The 16,875-nt window shown below is 33.2% G+C and overlaps 4 protein-coding genes across 11 annotated transcripts in view; 1 reads left to right on the top strand and 3 right to left on the bottom strand.

Annotated features, from left to right (window-relative positions):
* The window catches only part of LOC116852475, a 3,022-nt gene extending 1,411 nt beyond the window's left edge, over window positions 1–1,611 (bottom strand). The window contains exon 1 of the mRNA XM_032832908.1: window positions 726–1,611. Within this exon, the coding sequence (XP_032688799.1) occupies window positions 726–1,206 (481 nt within the window). The 5' untranslated portion in view covers window positions 1,207–1,611. The remainder of the gene's footprint in view (window positions 1–725) is intronic.
* Window positions 1,612–1,792: 181 nt separating this feature from the next.
* On the bottom strand, window positions 1,793–5,904 carry LOC116852482 (glucosamine-6-phosphate isomerase). Of its 3 annotated transcripts, XM_032832925.1 has the most exons (7): window positions 5,456–5,903; window positions 4,925–5,375; window positions 4,516–4,662; window positions 4,054–4,338; window positions 3,102–3,460; window positions 2,275–2,356; window positions 1,793–2,078 (listed from the first exon to the last, which is right to left on the bottom strand). In XM_032832925.1, exons 3-6 carry the CDS (start codon window positions 4,637–4,639, stop codon window positions 2,279–2,281), a joined length of 846 nt encoding a protein of 281 aa, XP_032688816.1. In that variant the 5' UTR covers window positions 4,640–4,662; window positions 4,925–5,375; window positions 5,456–5,903; the 3' UTR covers window positions 1,793–2,078; window positions 2,275–2,278. The 3 variants fall into 3 exon arrangements, with proteins under 3 accessions (XP_032688816.1, XP_032688820.1, XP_032688806.1); XM_032832929.1 differs by lacking the exon at window positions 4,925–5,375 and having other exon boundaries at window positions 5,456–5,904; XM_032832915.1 differs by lacking the exon at window positions 4,925–5,375 and having other exon boundaries at window positions 5,424–5,902.
* A 2,186-nt stretch (window positions 5,905–8,090) lies between these two features.
* Window positions 8,091–12,953, top strand: LOC116851289 (regulator of telomere elongation helicase 1 homolog). 2 transcript variants are annotated; one of them, XM_032830594.1, is made up of 12 exons: window positions 8,091–8,773; window positions 9,094–9,511; window positions 9,657–9,912; window positions 9,989–10,246; window positions 10,321–10,634; window positions 10,712–10,918; window positions 10,994–11,151; window positions 11,250–11,494; window positions 11,578–11,817; window positions 11,910–12,371; window positions 12,444–12,588; window positions 12,756–12,953. In XM_032830594.1, exons 1-12 carry the CDS (start codon window positions 8,641–8,643, stop codon window positions 12,827–12,829), a joined length of 2,910 nt encoding a protein of 969 aa, XP_032686485.1. In that variant the 5' UTR covers window positions 8,091–8,640; the 3' UTR covers window positions 12,830–12,953. The 2 variants fall into 2 exon arrangements, with proteins under 2 accessions (XP_032686485.1, XP_032686477.1); XM_032830586.1 differs by having other exon boundaries at window positions 8,094–8,773; window positions 10,994–11,156; window positions 11,237–11,494.
* Window positions 12,954–13,314: 361 nt separating this feature from the next.
* LOC116851318 (T-complex protein 11-like protein 1) lies at window positions 13,315–16,651 on the bottom strand. 5 transcript variants are annotated; one of them, XM_032830632.1, is made up of 9 exons: window positions 16,415–16,651; window positions 16,210–16,330; window positions 15,873–15,989; window positions 15,481–15,594; window positions 15,115–15,409; window positions 14,515–15,036; window positions 14,253–14,437; window positions 14,009–14,175; window positions 13,315–13,944 (listed from the first exon to the last, which is right to left on the bottom strand). In XM_032830632.1, the coding sequence occupies exons 2-9, from the start codon at window positions 16,218–16,220 to the stop codon at window positions 13,697–13,699; spliced, it is 1,659 nt and encodes a 552-aa protein (XP_032686523.1). In that variant the 5' UTR covers window positions 16,221–16,330; window positions 16,415–16,651; the 3' UTR covers window positions 13,315–13,696. The 5 variants fall into 5 exon arrangements, with proteins under 5 accessions (XP_032686523.1, XP_032686515.1, XP_032686527.1 ...); XM_032830624.1 differs by having other exon boundaries at window positions 16,210–16,334; window positions 16,415–16,650; XM_032830636.1 differs by lacking the exon at window positions 15,873–15,989 and having other exon boundaries at window positions 16,210–16,334; window positions 16,415–16,648.
* Window positions 16,652–16,875: the final 224 nt, after the last annotated feature.

Raw genomic sequence — 16,875 nt, 5'->3', positions numbered from 1 at the left:
AGAGAGAGAGAGAGAGAGAGAGAGAGAGAGAGAGAGAGAGAGAGATTTGTGCATAACCATAAACCAAGTAAAAATGGTATCAAGAATTAATGTAACGATTTGTGTTTTCATTACTGAAATCATAAATCGTACTGATAATAAAAAAACAAACGTTATTGTGTTGCATAATGACGCGAAACAGATCTTTATAATCAATTTATTATGCCACTATTTTCAACGTATATATATCGTTAGTTAACCAAACTCGTTAGTTTCATTTTTTTGTTAATTATTTTGTTCTATTAATTTTCTAATGTGACGTACTTAATATTTTTTGTTACGTAATAATATATTAATAATATTGTTACGTAATAATATATATGTGAAGAAACACTTATTTGCAATCTATAAAAAGCGCATTGTTGTACATTAATGCGCTTATATTAAAAAGTTTACACAACTATCATATTTTTATACAAAAATCAAGTAGTATCATCAAGAATGAATATTCCACGAAACATTTTATATTTCATACATAATATATGAGTAAAATGCCAGATATTCACGGTAAAAATCTCTTACGATATCATTATCGTAAGATTATTGATCTAAGTTATTTTGAGTGATCTACAAGATGCCATTATCATTTTACGTAGCAACGTACAAAGTACAGAACTCAACGAAAAACGTAAAACGTACAAAGTACAGAACTCAACGTAAAACGTACAGAACTCAACGAACGGTACCTTTAGTTCTGTCGCCAATATAATAACCACGCACTGTCAAATTCTCCATCAGGATAACTGCGTTGTCGTCGAAATCAACTTCCGGATCCAGTGACATCCGCGATTTATAATACTTGGGCAGTATGTCGAATAACTGATCCTCCTTCAGACCAGCTTTTCTCTCTAACTGATTGTAGTAAGGCACTATATTCTCGTACATAAAGATCTCTTTTTTGAAAGTGTACGGACTGTCGAACATTTCCCGCTGGTAATTTGTCGGCGGTGACATCTTCGCCACAAGATGAAGATCCTCCTCGTCCGCATTGTTGTCACGCTTGATAATAGCGTGAATACTCAGGATAGTGCTACCGTAATTCTCGCCGGGCGGTAGCAGGCTCTTGGTAGTATAACGCACCACAATCAGGCGATCGTCAAACGAGAGTCTCAGTAACGGCTGCAACTCCCGCAACTCGATAGTTTTCAGCTGATTATCGTTATTCATGATTGCGTAGGATAAAATTTACACATCTACCTGACACTTGTCGCTCCTCGCGTCAGACCCACAATGCTAATGACAAAAGATGAGTTAGTTCGAACGTGAAGTCTCATACATTTCTACTCCCACCAGCGAGTTATTGCTCCCACTAAGCAATTATTCCATGATATAGAGACCACACGATTCAGCTCCTATTATCTGATCAATTTTTGCATCACGCTTAGTCACGTTGTGCAATCGCATAGTCGCGTATATCATGACACGTTACACGCTCCGGCGCCGGATGGAATTAATCTTCAAGAAAGAGGCGTTACTTTGTTGATTCGCGCACTGTCCGTCAACCAGCCAGTTCGTCGTCACTGATCTACCACGCCTGCGGCGTTGAAACGAACCGTTGATTCTCTGCTTCTCTTGGTCACTTAATCAGTTTGACCTCATTTCACATGGAGGACCTTCAGTTTCTCTCAAATGATTCATACAAACATCACGCTCCATTCACTATTAGCCCACCGACAGTCACCTTTTGAACGAAATATCTATGTTGTCGAAATAATTATTAAAAAGTCTCCAAAAAGTGTGCAATGTGTATGTATACAATAAAAAGAATACATTTATTCTGGGAACAGTAGAACGATAATATAAAAATATATTTTCCTGATATTTATATGGCAGTTTATAAAACGGCGTATAGAAAAATCTTTTTATACGTGAAATATGATTAAAATAACAAATATAAAAATGTTGCATTATATTTTATGATTTCATTTCAATCGCAGCGAGTTCGTCTGCACGCTGATACTTCCGATTGTTTAAAATTCTTTTTGTATAAGTCCATCACCTTCTTTCTCGATCAGTTCGTTATGAGTATCTGTTAAAAGCTGCAAGAAAGAAAATATGAGTTGTAAATGTAATTGTTTGGAATCTATTACAATTTTCATACATATGAAAAAATTTTGGAGGATAAATGATACACACACATGCAATATGACATTTAATAAATTTTTACGGGATAAGAAAAATGGAAGTTAATTTTACTAATAAAATATGTTCATTACAAAAAATTTTGTTAAGTACCATTTCAATCGTTTTGCACTGTACGACGAAGAATTGCATGTCCTTCTTCCTCAATCAATTTGAGGTGTACGTCACTGAGAGCCTAAACATAAAGTACATAAAGTGAATACGAATATACATATAGATACATATATAAACATATATAAATTGAACAATTAAATGTATTTAGTGATTTGAATAAATTTTATAGATATACATGAATATCTCCATCTCATCGATTTAGCATGCTTCCAATTTATCATACAAAGATGTCAGATCAAAGAAAAGTGTGCATTATAAGGATGATTCAAAGTATACCAATTTTCCAGTACATATATTTTGGAAAATTGTTGGAAAACAAGACAAGCAGTTTTTATTATACAACATGTGGTTGACAGCATTGCATCTAACAAACAGCTAACCATCTACATGTTTTATGTGTATGAGAAAATACTGGTACAGAAAATATTAGAAAATTAATAAAAATATCTTGAATTATAATAATTGTTCAAAGTGTCCTCCATTCATCTGCAAACAAAGTTTATAGCGGCATACCTCACCCTTTCAACAATCCACAGAGTACTACACACACACTTTGAGTAATATGTAGTGTCCAGATTGAAAGATAGCTTATGTAGCTTGTTAACCTAGATTGATGATTGATGTCAAAGTATAGTTGGTTAGCTATTTATTAGGCACGAGCTGAAAACTTCGTCGCATAGTAATTGCACGTTGCCCTGATCATATGTTACATAATAAAAAAAATGCTTAGTCTTAAAAAATGTCTTAGCCTCCTCAATCATTCCCCAAAGTTTGTGCACTGAATTCTGAATCATCCTGTACATTACCTTGAAATACTTCACAGTTTTCACACGTAACTCCAGAGTCGCGTCCTCATCGCAAATTATGAGTGTACGTGGATGTTGTTGAAATGCAGATACCGTCCACATATGATTGATACCCTCCTCTATCGCTTTGTAAAGTGCAAATGCTTTATGAGAACCAGTGATAAGAATCATTACTTCCTTAGCATCCATTACAGTGCCGACGCCCACAGTCAGCGCTTGTTTCGGCACTTTGTTGATATCGTTGCCAAAAAATCTTGCATTAGCTTCCAAGGTATCTTGCGCAAGAGTCTTCACTCTCGTGCGAGAAGCTAATGACGATCCCGGTTCGTTGAAAGCTATATGTCCGTCCGGACCGATACCTGATTTCGCAAAATTAGTATTTAAAGAATCGTTCAAATATTCGCAAATATTAAAAAGTTTATTCAAGTATATGTTTTCAATGGCGCATCAAAGGAGTTACTCATAAATTCATTATTTATCGAACAAAATTACGTTTTTATATATTTATTTCACTATCTAAGTAATGTCAATTTGAAACTAATTTCATAATACTACCTACATTATGTTTTGCTCAGTAAAATGTTACTCAAAGCATAAAATAATAGTGTTTTCTGACCTACAATCAACTATTACAAAAAAATGGTATAGTAAATACTATTTTTTTTTCTATATGCCGCGTTTTCTAATATGTAACATTTATAACAGTAAATTTTAGATGGTATTACTTTTTACAAAGTTGCATTGGAATAATGATCATCTATATTACTTCTACAATGTTATATGTACGAAATTTGGATATACTATAAATTTAGACAAATCACGTGAAACTTTACGGCATATGTTATACTAAATTTTTGTATAATTTTAAGCATTTTGGTTTAAGTGAGTAAACTCTTGAAGTATTCACTGCTCTTTCACGTTATCATAAAAATACATAAAAATATTACTATACCTCCAATAAATAATTCTATTCCACCAGCCTCTTTTATCTTTATTTCAAAGTCGTCGCATTCTTTCTCAAGATCAGGTGCATTTCCATCGAGTATATGCACATTTTCTGGGTCGATGTCTATATGTTTAAAGAAGTTATGATACATGTAATAATGATAGGATTCCGGATGATCTCTAGGTAAATCGACGTACTCGTCCATGTTGAATGTCTTGACGTATTTGAAGGAGAGTTTGCCTGCTTTATGAAATTCTATGAGCTTCTTGTACATTCCCAGGGGTGTGCCACCTAGACAATTTGGACAGAAAAAAGACAGAATTAATAAGATCTTATGTTCCCTGATACCATCTTGTTCAACCCCAAATGCCTAGAATTTATATTCAAATAGTCTAATTTTTATATATAATATTATAATAATTTTTATATATAATTAATGAGAAATACAATATAAAAATTATTATATACCTGTAGGGAGGCCGAGAACAAAATACTTGTTTTCATTAGGATTAAAGTCTTTAATTTTTTTTAAGACATATTTTGCAGACCATTCGGAAACATGATCTACTGTATCACAAATTACCAGACGCATCGTGTGTTCTTAATTATCACACACTGCAAAAAACAGAAATAGACATATAACAGAATTAATATATAAAAAAATATGTTATTGTATAAAAATAAGAAGATAATTTGAATATATAGTTAAAAGGAAAATATATATACTTTAAATATAAAACATATAATAAAACATAGTTAATAAGCACAATACTAGTTAAAGCACATTAATATTTAATAAATATATTACAAAGCATAGTAAATGAGCACAATTCATCTTCTTGAATATGTTTATTTAAGATAAGCTTCCAACACTGACCTTTTATCATGCATAGATACTGAAAATGAGGCTGGTGTTTTTCAGGAATATATACACGTTTCAAGATAAATCTCACTTAGCAAAATCTTTATCCAGCAAACTTATATCGAGATAAAATTGTTGAGAATTAAATATATTTATATTATTTACTCAAAATTATAACAGAATAAAAGATGTCTATTATATTTTAAAAAAAGTAAACGAAATATTGCGTCTATATTACGCAATAAAAATTTCAAATCTCAAATTTTAGAATTCTTATATATTACATTATCTCCTATCATCTCTCCACTATCACTCTATCACCACTTTGCTTCGTGGAATATTGTTTTCGAGGTCAACAACCAATGCTTATTGACCTTCAACTTATCGTACGTAGAAAATGAAATTGCCTTGTCATTCTTCCAATTAATTTTTCCCGCCTATGTCACGATAGGATAGCACTACAGATCTATTTAAGTAAATAAACCGATAAGATGTAATTTAAAAAAACACAAACCTATACGTGATTGAGTCGCGTCTATTACTCACAGCTGTCCCACCGGTTAGTGACTGATCAGCTGCTTAGCACTAATTTAATTCCGAGCTGTCTGTTCTCGTGTGTGGATGGATTACTAATTTTTTTTCAATTAGCACAGAGTTGTCTCATTACGACGAAAATTCTTATCGCAGCGTTATCATCCAGAGTTCTCCCACTGGCGTCGTACTTCTCATTGGTTAAACTCAAACCAAGCTATAAGATACGTTAACAAATCACAAGCCGCGCGCGCGGTTAGGTTAATAAACAAGAATCTTGCATTATACACTCTCTGTACTTGTCACTTTGCACTATCATTACACTAGATTTTACAATTTAGCTGAACCAGAGAGAAGCATGAAAGTCGGCCACCAGTCTAATTACAATAGCCAGAGCTAGACGCACTAGTAACCCTCTAACCAGAATCGCGCAACACGCAAGGTTAGGTCGGCGACGTCATGTTTAGGATAAAATCGGAAGTGAGAACTTTAAGGGCTTTTGCACATAGAAAAATTTTAACCGTAACTGCCGATTATTCCTCGAAAGCAAGGAGATTAATTAACTCTGATTGGTCAGTTTCCTTACGACCTTATGGTTAAAATTTTTCTACGTGCAAAGGCCTTAATGTGCAAAATATGTTATTTGAAATAATAACTATAAATGTGTGATATGGATAAATAACATTTATTTTTTCTTAAGTATTATGCATCGTCATAGTTTTACTACCATAATATTTCTTTGGTTCTTTTGTTTTTTACATGCAATCTTGCATCTATATACATATCTATTAAACATTTTGTTCTTAAAATTGTGACAATCGAGTATAAAAGTGCACTGTATATATTTAGTAAACAATTTTTTTACAATTTGGCGTGGAACAACCAGGCATTGTTTATGCTTTTTTACCACTAACCTAATGGCTGCGTTCAGCAGAGAAAGCTGCTTTGCAACTGTTGTAAAATTCGTGAATCTGATTGGAGTATGCTCTTAATTTTGGTTGAATCCAAGAACATGTACCAATCAGATTCACGAATTTTACAATAGTTGCAAAGCAGCTTTTTTTGCTGAACGCAACTAATGGCTAAAATTTTGCGTACATATACAATCACATTAATAATGTCACACAGTGACACTATTAAAGACACTTATAGCGAATTCAACAGCTTGCACTAGTGCGCACTGAGTGCGCGTTAAGGCTTATTTACAGTACATTCTTACATATTTAAGATCGTGTCTTAAATACATATTTAAAAACATTTTAGCTAATAAAATGATTCGTACGGATATTGTACATATCATATTATGGTTAAAAATATTTGATAATTTATTTAAGACAATCTTTAAATATAATAACATACTATGAACAAGCTTAGTGCGCACTGAGTGCGCACTAGTGCAAGCAACCGAATCCGCTATTAAATTAGAGTCTGGCCACGAGGGCGATCCGCCATGTTTATGCTAAATCTTACGAGAGAGAAAGAAATATATACTATTTCATTTTAACCTGTTGCTTGCTTTTTTTAGTTGCACTAGTGCGCACTGGAGTAGTTAAAAAGTACAAACAGTATTGTAAATAATTTATCTCGTATGTGCATTAGAAAAATAAAAGTAATTTATTGAATGCACAGATGTCTATAGATTTTTATAGCATCTGTGCTTTGGTCACTAAAATCAAGCTGGTGGCCTTGATAAATGTGCCTGGAGCCATATATTTGGTCTGTTCTTTTCAGCTGCACTGCTGAACTGGTGCAATAAGTTAGAGTGAGAAAACATATACTTGTCTCAATTTAACTTATTGCACCAGTTTAGCAGTACAGCTGAAAAGAACAGACTAATTGAAGGAAGGAAGAAAGGAAGCTGGTGGTCGCTCTCATAGGGTGCTTTCCAGCTACATTATACTGTGTTACACAAAACCAGTTTATTGGTTACATATTATCTAAAATATCTTGTAAGATAATATGCCACGGGTGGACCCGATTGACCACGATACGATTGGACACAGATTGTAATGATTGGTTCGACCTAGTAATACACTAGATAATTCTTTTCGTCGGTTGTGTCCAATCGTACGGTGGTCAATCGGGACGCTCCCATATGCCACCAATAAACTGGTTTTGTGTAACACAGTGTACGTAGCTGGAAAGCACCCATACCGTGTTCGACTGGCCTTGGGTTTATCGTTACGAGAGCGATTATTGACGTCATAAGAGCCTCCGCACAAGAACATCCGTAACATGTTAAATTGCCGTTTTTTTGTGCGTTGACTTAAGTTTAAGTTTACGTACAGGTATGGCCATTGTATTGTCAGTACTTAACGTAACGCAACATGTTACGGATATGCTTGTGCGTTGGCTGTGAGTCTCTACTAGCAATCATAAAGAGCCATATTCTGAATCCTTTTTTATCAATAAATCCCGATCTACAAAGCTATGTTCAGAAACCCTACTCGATGGGTAGAGTTATTTTAATAAACCAATCAGGATAAATAAATCTTAGTTCCTTTTGCCCTGATTGGCTAATTAAATGTTACTCTACTCACCGAGTAGGGTTTCTGAACGCAGCCCAATAGGTGTAGTAAGCTTTAAGCCTTAAGAAATTGACCAATCACAGTCAAATTTGAGGAGAATAATGTGATTGGTCAATTTCTTAAGGCTTAAAGCTTACTATACCTATTGTGGCTCAGGACTAAAAGTATCTTAAATGTAGCTTCTCAGCCAATCAGGTGGCTCCTAAAGCTCGTATCAGACTACGGATTAAGATTGAGATTGAATTGAAAATTGGCTAATCAGAGCAAAGTTCATCAAACTTAAGTTGAATGAATTTTGCTTTGATTGACTAAATTTCAATTCAATCTCAATCCTAATTTATAGCCTGATACGGGCTTAAGCATCTTTTAGAGGCACTTTTATAGATAAAAGAGAATTCAGAATATGGACCAAAAAAAAAAGCTTATAAATATTTCTTCGACCAATAAATGTAGGCTGAATAACCCAGAGTGGATTAACCCAGAGCCAGTCGAACATGCTATCAGGCTACTCTCTGGCTAAACTTTCTGCACTAATAAAAGGAATTTACACTCTTTAAAGCGTCCTCTTCATCCTCAAAACGAAATTAGGTTAGGTTAGGTTGTCAAGCGGGAAAATCTGCCATTTTTTATGAAGTATCGTTGTGATTATTAAGTTTTTGATCAATTTGCAAGATGCCAGACATCACAATTAATGATATTCTTATCAACTTTCCCTTTAAACCGTACCCTGTACAAGAAGAATATATGCGTAAAGTGATAGAATGTCTACAAAATGGTCAACATGGTGTTCTGGAATCTCCTACAGGTATATTTATTTACATTTATTTACATATATGCACATATTTGACAATTAAAAAATGTAACTGGTAGAAACATCTAAGGTTGCGTTCTGCTGCTTTCACTGCCAGTATTGAAAATCTATGATACACGTGACATAAACTATAAATTTTTAATATCAGTGGAAAATATCAGAATGCAGCCTAAATAATAATAATATCCTGGAGAAAATAAATTTTAATGTTTTTGTTTTTTTAAGAAATGAAAAAAATATATTTATATAAAAATATATGAATATATTTTAACATTTTCTGCACGGGTTTCATAGTAATTGAATGAATTGAACAGGAACTGGAAAGACTCTTAGTCTACTGTGCTCTTCTTTAAGTTGGCTCTTAGCAAAGAAAGCTCAATTACAAGCTCAAGTAATAGCAATTGAGAAGAAAGATCTTGGAGGAAATTTTTTTAAACATTTAACTAGTGGACTTGAAAAAGCAGCAGGAATACCTGATAATCCTCAAAATTTTGGCTGGGCTATGCCTAAAATTGTTTATGCATCTCGAACACATTCTCAACTTTCTCAAGCTATGCATGAGTTGAAGAGGACTTCGTACAAACATGTATCTGTTGCTGTGTTGGGATCTCGAGATCAACTATGTATACATCCACAGGTTTCTAAAGAAACAACAACTTTTAATAAGATACATATGTGCCATTCCAAAGTAAAATCCAGAACTTGTTTTTATTTCAATAATGTAGAGACCAGGTATGTATATTATAAAGGAAAACATCTTGAAATATAATCATTAATAAATAAATGATCATGAAATAAATTTCAATGTAAATAGAAAAAGGATATATATATATATATATATATATATATATATATATATAAATTTTAATACTTTCAGAAAGGATGATCCTACTTTTAGACAAGAAGTACTAGACATAGAAGACCTAGTTAAAGTTGGACAGAAACACAAGTGTTGTCCTTATTTTTTAGCAAAGGAATTAAAGCAAAATGCAGATATTGTTTTTATGCCTTATAATTATCTATTGGATCCTAAAACACGGAAGTCACAAGGTATAGATTTACAAAATACTGTAGTTCTGCTGGATGAAGCTCATAATGTTGAAAAAGTTTGTGAAGAAGCAGCGTCATTACAGGTGTGTAAACAAATATTTCCCCTTGATTTAATTTATTATATAATTAAATTTATTATATAATTATGTATATTTACAGATAAGTAGTACGGATGTTGCAATGTGTATCGAAGAAGTAACTGGAGTAATGCAAGATATAGCTAAGGAAACAGAACTACAGAATGACTTTCTAACAGAGAACAATATTCCAAAAGATTTCACAGCAGAAGATTTATGTGTCTTAAAGGCCATGTTTTTGGATCTGGAAAAAGCGATTGATTCTATTGAACTGAAAAATCGTAGTGAAGGAGACACCTTGCCTGGTGGATATATTTTTGAATTACTTGAAAAAGCTGAGGTAACCAATTTTAAAGTTTTTTAGCGCCATATTAATACAAAGTATATATCGTTAATGTATTATTTTCATAACAGTTGACACATGGCAAAGAGCAAATTGTGGTGGACAAATTGGAGAAGATTATTTTATATCTGACGACTACCAGTACTTCGCCGTTTACAAGAAAAGGAAACGCATTGCAAAAATTTAGTGATTTATTGAAGACTGCTTTTAATAGCGGTGTTTCTATCGCACGTCACAGGGAAAAAGTGAAGCGCTGTTACAAAGTTCACATACAGACAGAAGAGCAGAAGAAGAGCTATAAGAATGACGTTTGGGAGAGCAAAAAGACAATGACAAAAACAGATGGAAAACTTATTAGTTACTGGTGTTTCAGTCCTGGCTTTGGGTATGAGTTAATAAAAAAATATATATATTATTTAAATCACACACATATCAGGATACTACAATAAATACACTTTGTAGCATGCAACAAATGGTAGAACAAGGAGTACGTTCAGTGGTACTTACGAGCGGTACATTGTCTCCGTTGAAACCATTTATATCCGAACTTGGTATACCAATCGATGTTCAATTAGAAAACCCACACATTGTAACGAAGGAACAAGTATGTGTGGGTGTTCTCAGTCAAGGACCAGATAATCATCCGCTTAATTCATCTTACAATACGAGGTAAACGCTACTACACAATATTCGCGATAATCTTTTTATATCATTCATTCATATATCATTCTTATATCTTTACAGGAATGATCCGAAATACATTGCATCCCTTGGAAGAACAGTATATAACTTCAGTTGCATTGTGCCTCACGGTTTATTAATATTTTTTCCTTCGTATCCGATTATGAAGAAGTGTAGAGATGAGTGGCAAAATATAGGTCTGTGGACACAAATTACCGAACGTAAGGTAACAAGTATGCAAATGTACTCATTGTAAAATAATGTGTATTTCGTGAATATAGTTTAAAATTAATTATCGGATAACAGCCTATTTATGTAGAACCCAACTCTAAGGATGGATTCATCAATGTAATGAATGAATATTACCAAAAGATTAAAGACCCGTCGTGCAAAGGGGCTGTTTTTATGGCGGTATGTAGAGGAAAAGTCAGCGAAGGTCTGGACTTTGCTAACGCAAATGGTAGAGCTGTATTAATCATCGGTCTTCCATTTCCGCCCCTAAAAGATCCACGAGTTATGCTGAAGCAAAGATATTTGGAGGAAATAAGAAGTACAGAAAAACAGGTGTAAAATCATTAATTTTAATACTAAAAAATAATAATACTGCGATAATTTTAGTGGGACTGATGAATAAATTTAATATTCAGGGTTTAACCGGGCAAGAATGGTATCAACTCGAAGCATCACGGGCTGTTAATCAAGCTATTGGTAGAATAATAAGACATAAAAGCGATTATGGTGCTGTGATACTCTGTGATTGTAGGTTTGAGAATCCAAACTTTAAGAAACAATTGTCTGCTTGGCTCAGACCATACATCAAGAAATTTACGAATTTCGGAATGATCACGAAAGAATTGCGAGAATTTTTTAGATATGCGGAGAATACTGTAAGTTTTGACACTCCAATTAAGTCCACATTCCACATACAATTAATTGTATAGTTGTTAAATAATTGATTTTAACTCACAAATGATTTCAGCTGCCACAACCTAGTATCACGCATTCACAGTACGGGAATGACGTTATCGCACTACCTGCTGTACGTGCTACCTTTGAAACAACGATGCCTCATTTACTTAAGCAAAAAGCACAAAACAGTACCTTAACAACAGAATCAACGAACAATAGTTTTAATTTAGATATGTATTTAGATAAAGGTGCAAAAGACAAACAGTCACTGAAGCCACAATCCTCAATTAATTTTAGTGCTTGCAAATTAAAAGATTATCAGAGTACTTGCGAACTAGCGAAACATGTTGATGAACCAACTATAAAACGAAGAAAAATTAATATTTTGCCGTCTAAAGTTGATACATATTTTTCTGGCCCTCCAACCGTTCCGTCGGCAGTTCCAGAAAGCGTTTCTGTAAATTTCACACAAACTGATAAAGAAGCGAACAAGGATGACAAAAAGGCACTAGGAAAACAATATTTAAAAGATGTAAGTATATAATTGTTCAATGATACTTTTATGATAGAAAATGATACAACTTTAATTTAAATATACTTATAGGTAAAACAAGCATTAACAGCGAGTGATTATAAGTTATTCGCGGCAATGATACAGAGGTATACACAAAGTGGCGATTTTGACGAATTATTGAAAACATTATCGAATTTATTTCCATCGAACAAACAGTTGCAACATTTGTTCATAGGTAAGTGTAAAATATCTTTTATAGATTATTAAGATATATATATTTTTTTTATAGATTATTAAGATATATAGTAAGTTATATGATAAGACACGATAAGAATGAAAGATCTTTTATATTAAGCAGCAAAAATAAGTTAACTAGAAAAATATATCTTTTACTGCTTTCAGGATTTAAAAGTTTTCTAAAAAAACAACATATAGCAACTTTTGAGAATTATACAAAAAATTTAAAATGTCCTTAATAATACCAACTTAGAGTATTTAAGATATATAATGCAGATGTCGTGGATATATATGTATATATTATTTATTTAATCGTATAAACTATTTTTGGTATAGACTAATAAACAATTTTTTTTATATTTATATTTATGTTAGTTTCTTTAACTATTGACAAGATTATTCATACTGAATATAAAATGACGCTATCATTATGGCGAAATCAAGAAAAGATTTGAAAGATATTTTCCATTTACGTAATAACAATATAAAAAATAATTACCAATAATTATAAATACTAGTTTTTACATTTAATATACGCGTAATTCACGTATATATATGTTATATCATACTTTACGATCTTTGATGCATTCTTTATAAGAAAAATTTATAAATTAATTTACGTTGAAATACTAATGGAAAAAAACTGCCACTTAAATATATCACTAATTTCATTAGTAGATATATCATACATCAATATAAGTGTGTACGTATCATAAATAATATGTTATAGTAAAAAAGAAATATATTGTTAATGATCATCTTCGTCGATTTCTAATAAGTAACAACAATAAATACAGATACTTTTTCTACTTTGTTAATCATGTATATAATTTGCGAATATTGCCCATTATACAATTAGATGGACATAAATATGAAAAATTATATACACTCGTACCTCGATACAGTGTGTCTCAATATAGTACTACAAAAAAGAAAATTAATTCTTCGTGTCACACCATTCCCATGCAGTACAAAACTGGATTGATAAAAGTTGAGATGTATAATAGAGGATAAATGAGTAAAATTATAACTTTAGAAACGACCATAACGAGATCCAAGTGTATTAACAATATTTATACATATCTAAAACTATCTTTCCATTCTTTTTATAATTCCATTGTATGTGCTCCATGTACTTCTTTGTTATTGTCAACGTCACTTCTTGCAAGCGCGTTTGCAACAATGTCTTGATAATATTCTCCGAATACGCTCCGATTATGCGCAACAAGTATAACGAATCGGGCCGCGATCGCTGTTAACTCTTCTTGCAGTGAGGAGAGACCTGGTGGTACTTGTTGGGGCGCAATAGATTGCGAGAGTATGATCTTCTGCAGAAATTGTCTAATTCGTAAGCCTAAAAAAGATATTTATTTGTAGACAAAAAATATTATTTATTATATATTTAATGTCCTACTCACTGACGAGGTATCTGATCTTATGTTTCGTGTCTATCAAGTCGGTTATCTGACCCTCCAACAATGTTTCCACTTCCGGGGATAAGTCAGGAGCGTTGACTTCTCGTAATGTAGTTTTGACGTCTGTTTTTACTTGTAGCACAATATTTGGCATTGCAGTTTCTAGATCTCTGAAAGGAAAATACAAATTTTAGATATTTTTGATATATTTTTATTACAATTTATCTTCGATTACGACTGAACATACTTGTTAGAATGTACAGAGTCTAATAATACATTCAAATGTTCTTTGATATTCTTCTTAAAGTTTGAAACTCCGTGAATCGGTGCACCAATCGTATTATTAATCAACAATATTACAGCACCAACGACACTCAATCTACTAGTTATGTCACGCAATTCCAGGAGTCTTCCTTGGTCCAGCATCAAGGTCTAAGTGAAAATGAGAATTTATAACTAACACGTCAAGTAAAATGAAATTTTATACCATAAAAAAACTAATTTCATACTTCAGCGTCTGGGCTAAAATCCCATTCTAGAAGATCAAGGTATGCTTCAGTCAACAAGGAGTGAGTAAGTTGTCTTATATTGCCAGTACTAGAGGTCGACGAGTCCGTGATCTTTTCCGGGTCAAAATGCCTTAATAACCATCTTTCTGTGTATTGCAAACCATTTGAATTAATTTTTAAAAATTCGGCAAACTTTGCCTTCTCATACTCAATACTCGAGGCGATGATATTTGGTCTCATCATAGTAATGGTAAAATTTGCCAAGTCCAATCTCATTAATTGTAACAATTCCATAACACCTTTAAACGTCTCGATAATGTCCGTCTGCTGCGTAAGCTCTCTGATTTTTTCGTCTCTGACTGGCGCACATATCTTACTCATTATGGAGATTATATATTGGGCATAATGATGAAAATCTAAAACGCCCTTTTCTGTTTGTTGTTTAATTAAATCTAGGTCAAGCACCTCTCTAATATTATCTTTGATTTTCGAATTCTGTGGTGGCACCAACTCATCCAGTGACTGAAATAAAGAAAAAAGAATGTTATCAGACAACAATTGATATTTCCTTTGCTGTTGTAAATGAAAAAAAATTATTACTTCTTTAATTTCTTTCAATAAAACCAGTGCGTGTGAATAATCTGGTGGATCTTCGGCCAACTGCTCCGCTAACAGATTCCAAAAAGCTTTGTGCATTATTTCTTTTACTCGCCTATGAAAACTACCATCTTCTGGCTCTAGTTTCTGCAGTTGAAAATTTTTGTCTACCGCGATTTCGTGTGCTAAGGCCATATTTTTCATTCCATTGGCAGCTTTTACAATTTCGTCAAAAGATACGAATTTTGGTGGTGACGCTCCTGTCAATCCACCCATCATAAAATTTGGTGTTGGTTGTCTGCAGACAAAAAACATCCTCTTATATATTATATTTTTATTATAGTTTTATTATAAAGCCCAATTACGTACCTATTTTGCATTTCATTTTGTGTTGTTTTATGTACATTAGTATCACAGTCTATTGATGTACTAGCCTTATTGACATTATGTTTTTGTTCATCTTCATTCTCCATTTTTTTATCGCTATGATAATGAGAAAATTTGTATGCAAAATGAAAGATAAGTAGAAAGCACATTAGGATAGGTTATTCAATCCAAAATTTGAAATAATAATTAAAGAACAAACATTACCCACCAAAATTATTTATAAAAATAATATAACATAGCTTTCAATTGTTATATTTAACTGATTGGCTGAGAGATCAGTATTAAATATTTTATATTCTTTTCGCGATTAGTAACAAAGCAAACACAAAATCCTGCAAACACTCTATATTCTTATCAGATAATGATAAACTGACCGATATAAGATAGTAGGAATGAAATTTAACAATGCCATGGGCCTCAACTTGCGACTAAATAAAAGACAGCAAAGAGTTACACCCCAAATTACTCCAGCACCAACCAAAACTTTGCTCCTGATAAAATATCGTCAGATTATGACAAAATATACTGACAAAATATTGCAAAATGCAAATGAATTAGTCACGCATGTTTGTAAAGAAATAATTGAATACACTGTTACAAAATTGTAGAGAGTATATAGAACCAAATAGAATACATAAGATTTTATTCATAAAAAAAAACATAAGTGGATAAGTTCATCGAATCTTGATATAAACACAACTTGATATATACCTGTCTGGCATAGCGTCGAGTGTCAATGTTTATGCTATTTAAAAGGCTGGCTGTAGCATGGTCTGTACGCAGAGAGACTGCTAGTCGAATTCTCCCTTCGAGTGGCGAAGGAGGTCAGAGCCTATCTATAAAAAGAACACCCACGATGAAATCGTAGCTAGACTCTGTAAATACGTGCGCTGCACGAACAAGTGTGTCTTTTTACCGTGATCAGGTTAATCGCGCGATGCGAATTTGGTTATTGTGTTCGCGCGCAGAAGAGGATCCTCCGGCTTTCCAGCAGCTTTAGACCTGTCGACACATTAGATTTATCTGCAAACGCGTGTGCTTGCTGGTAGCATCCCGCGTTGACTGAACGATTTTGGGTCACAGCTGTGAGTTGTGTACCCTACAACATTTCGGACTGTCAGATGAGAAGTTCGACCGGAAGTGTCATGCCGAAGCGCGCATTTAAACGTAAGCAAGTACACTCGAAGTACACTTTTCAGTTTTTAATCTACAAAATCGAATTTCACGGAACAAAACATACTTGTCGCGGATCTCACGAGATTTCAAACTCAATTTCGAAACGTCGAGTGAGAACGAGCGTGCTTCGAATGCAGTTTAAATGCAGTTGAAGTGTCTTTGTTGTACAAGTTGCCCTAATTGGTTATGTGACTCATTGTC

Source organism: Odontomachus brunneus, unplaced genomic scaffold (assembly GCF_010583005.1).
Source record: "Odontomachus brunneus isolate Ranch 3 - 2012 unplaced genomic scaffold, Obru_v1 Obru_scaffold_006, whole genome shotgun sequence".
Taxonomy (NCBI): Eukaryota; Metazoa; Arthropoda; class Insecta; order Hymenoptera; family Formicidae; genus Odontomachus; species Odontomachus brunneus.
This window is presented reverse-complemented; position numbering and strand designations above follow the sequence as displayed.

Bases quoted from the DNA above. Each gene is read 5' to 3' on its own strand.
- LOC116852482 (XM_032832929.1), bottom strand. From the start codon at position 4,639: ATGCGTCTGGTAATTTGTGATACAGTAGATCATGTTTCCGAATGGTCT. The intron at 3,461-4,053 runs GTATAGTAATAT...TTGCGAAATCAG, and splicing joins AATAGAATTATTTATTGGAG to GTATCGGTCCGGACGGACAT. The intron at 2,357-3,101 runs GTAATGTACAGG...CTTTATGTTTAG, and splicing joins AAACTGTGAAGTATTTCAAG to GCTCTCAGTGACGTACACCT.
- LOC116851289 (XM_032830586.1), top strand. From the start codon at position 8,641: ATGCCAGACATCACAATTAATGATATTCTTATCAACTTTCCCTTTAAA. The intron at 9,512-9,656 runs GTATGTATATTA...TAATACTTTCAG, and splicing joins TTCAATAATGTAGAGACCAG to AAAGGATGATCCTACTTTTA. The intron at 10,919-10,993 runs GTAAACGCTACT...ATATCTTTACAG, and splicing joins AATTCATCTTACAATACGAG to GAATGATCCGAAATACATTG.
- LOC116851318 (XM_032830632.1), bottom strand. The intron at 14,438-14,514 runs GTATGAAATTAG...ATTTTCACTTAG, and splicing joins ATTTTAGCCCAGACGCTGAA to ACCTTGATGCTGGACCAAGG. The intron at 13,945-14,008 runs GTGAGTAGGACA...TATCTTTTTTAG, and splicing joins TAAGATCAGATACCTCGTCA to GCTTACGAATTAGACAATTT.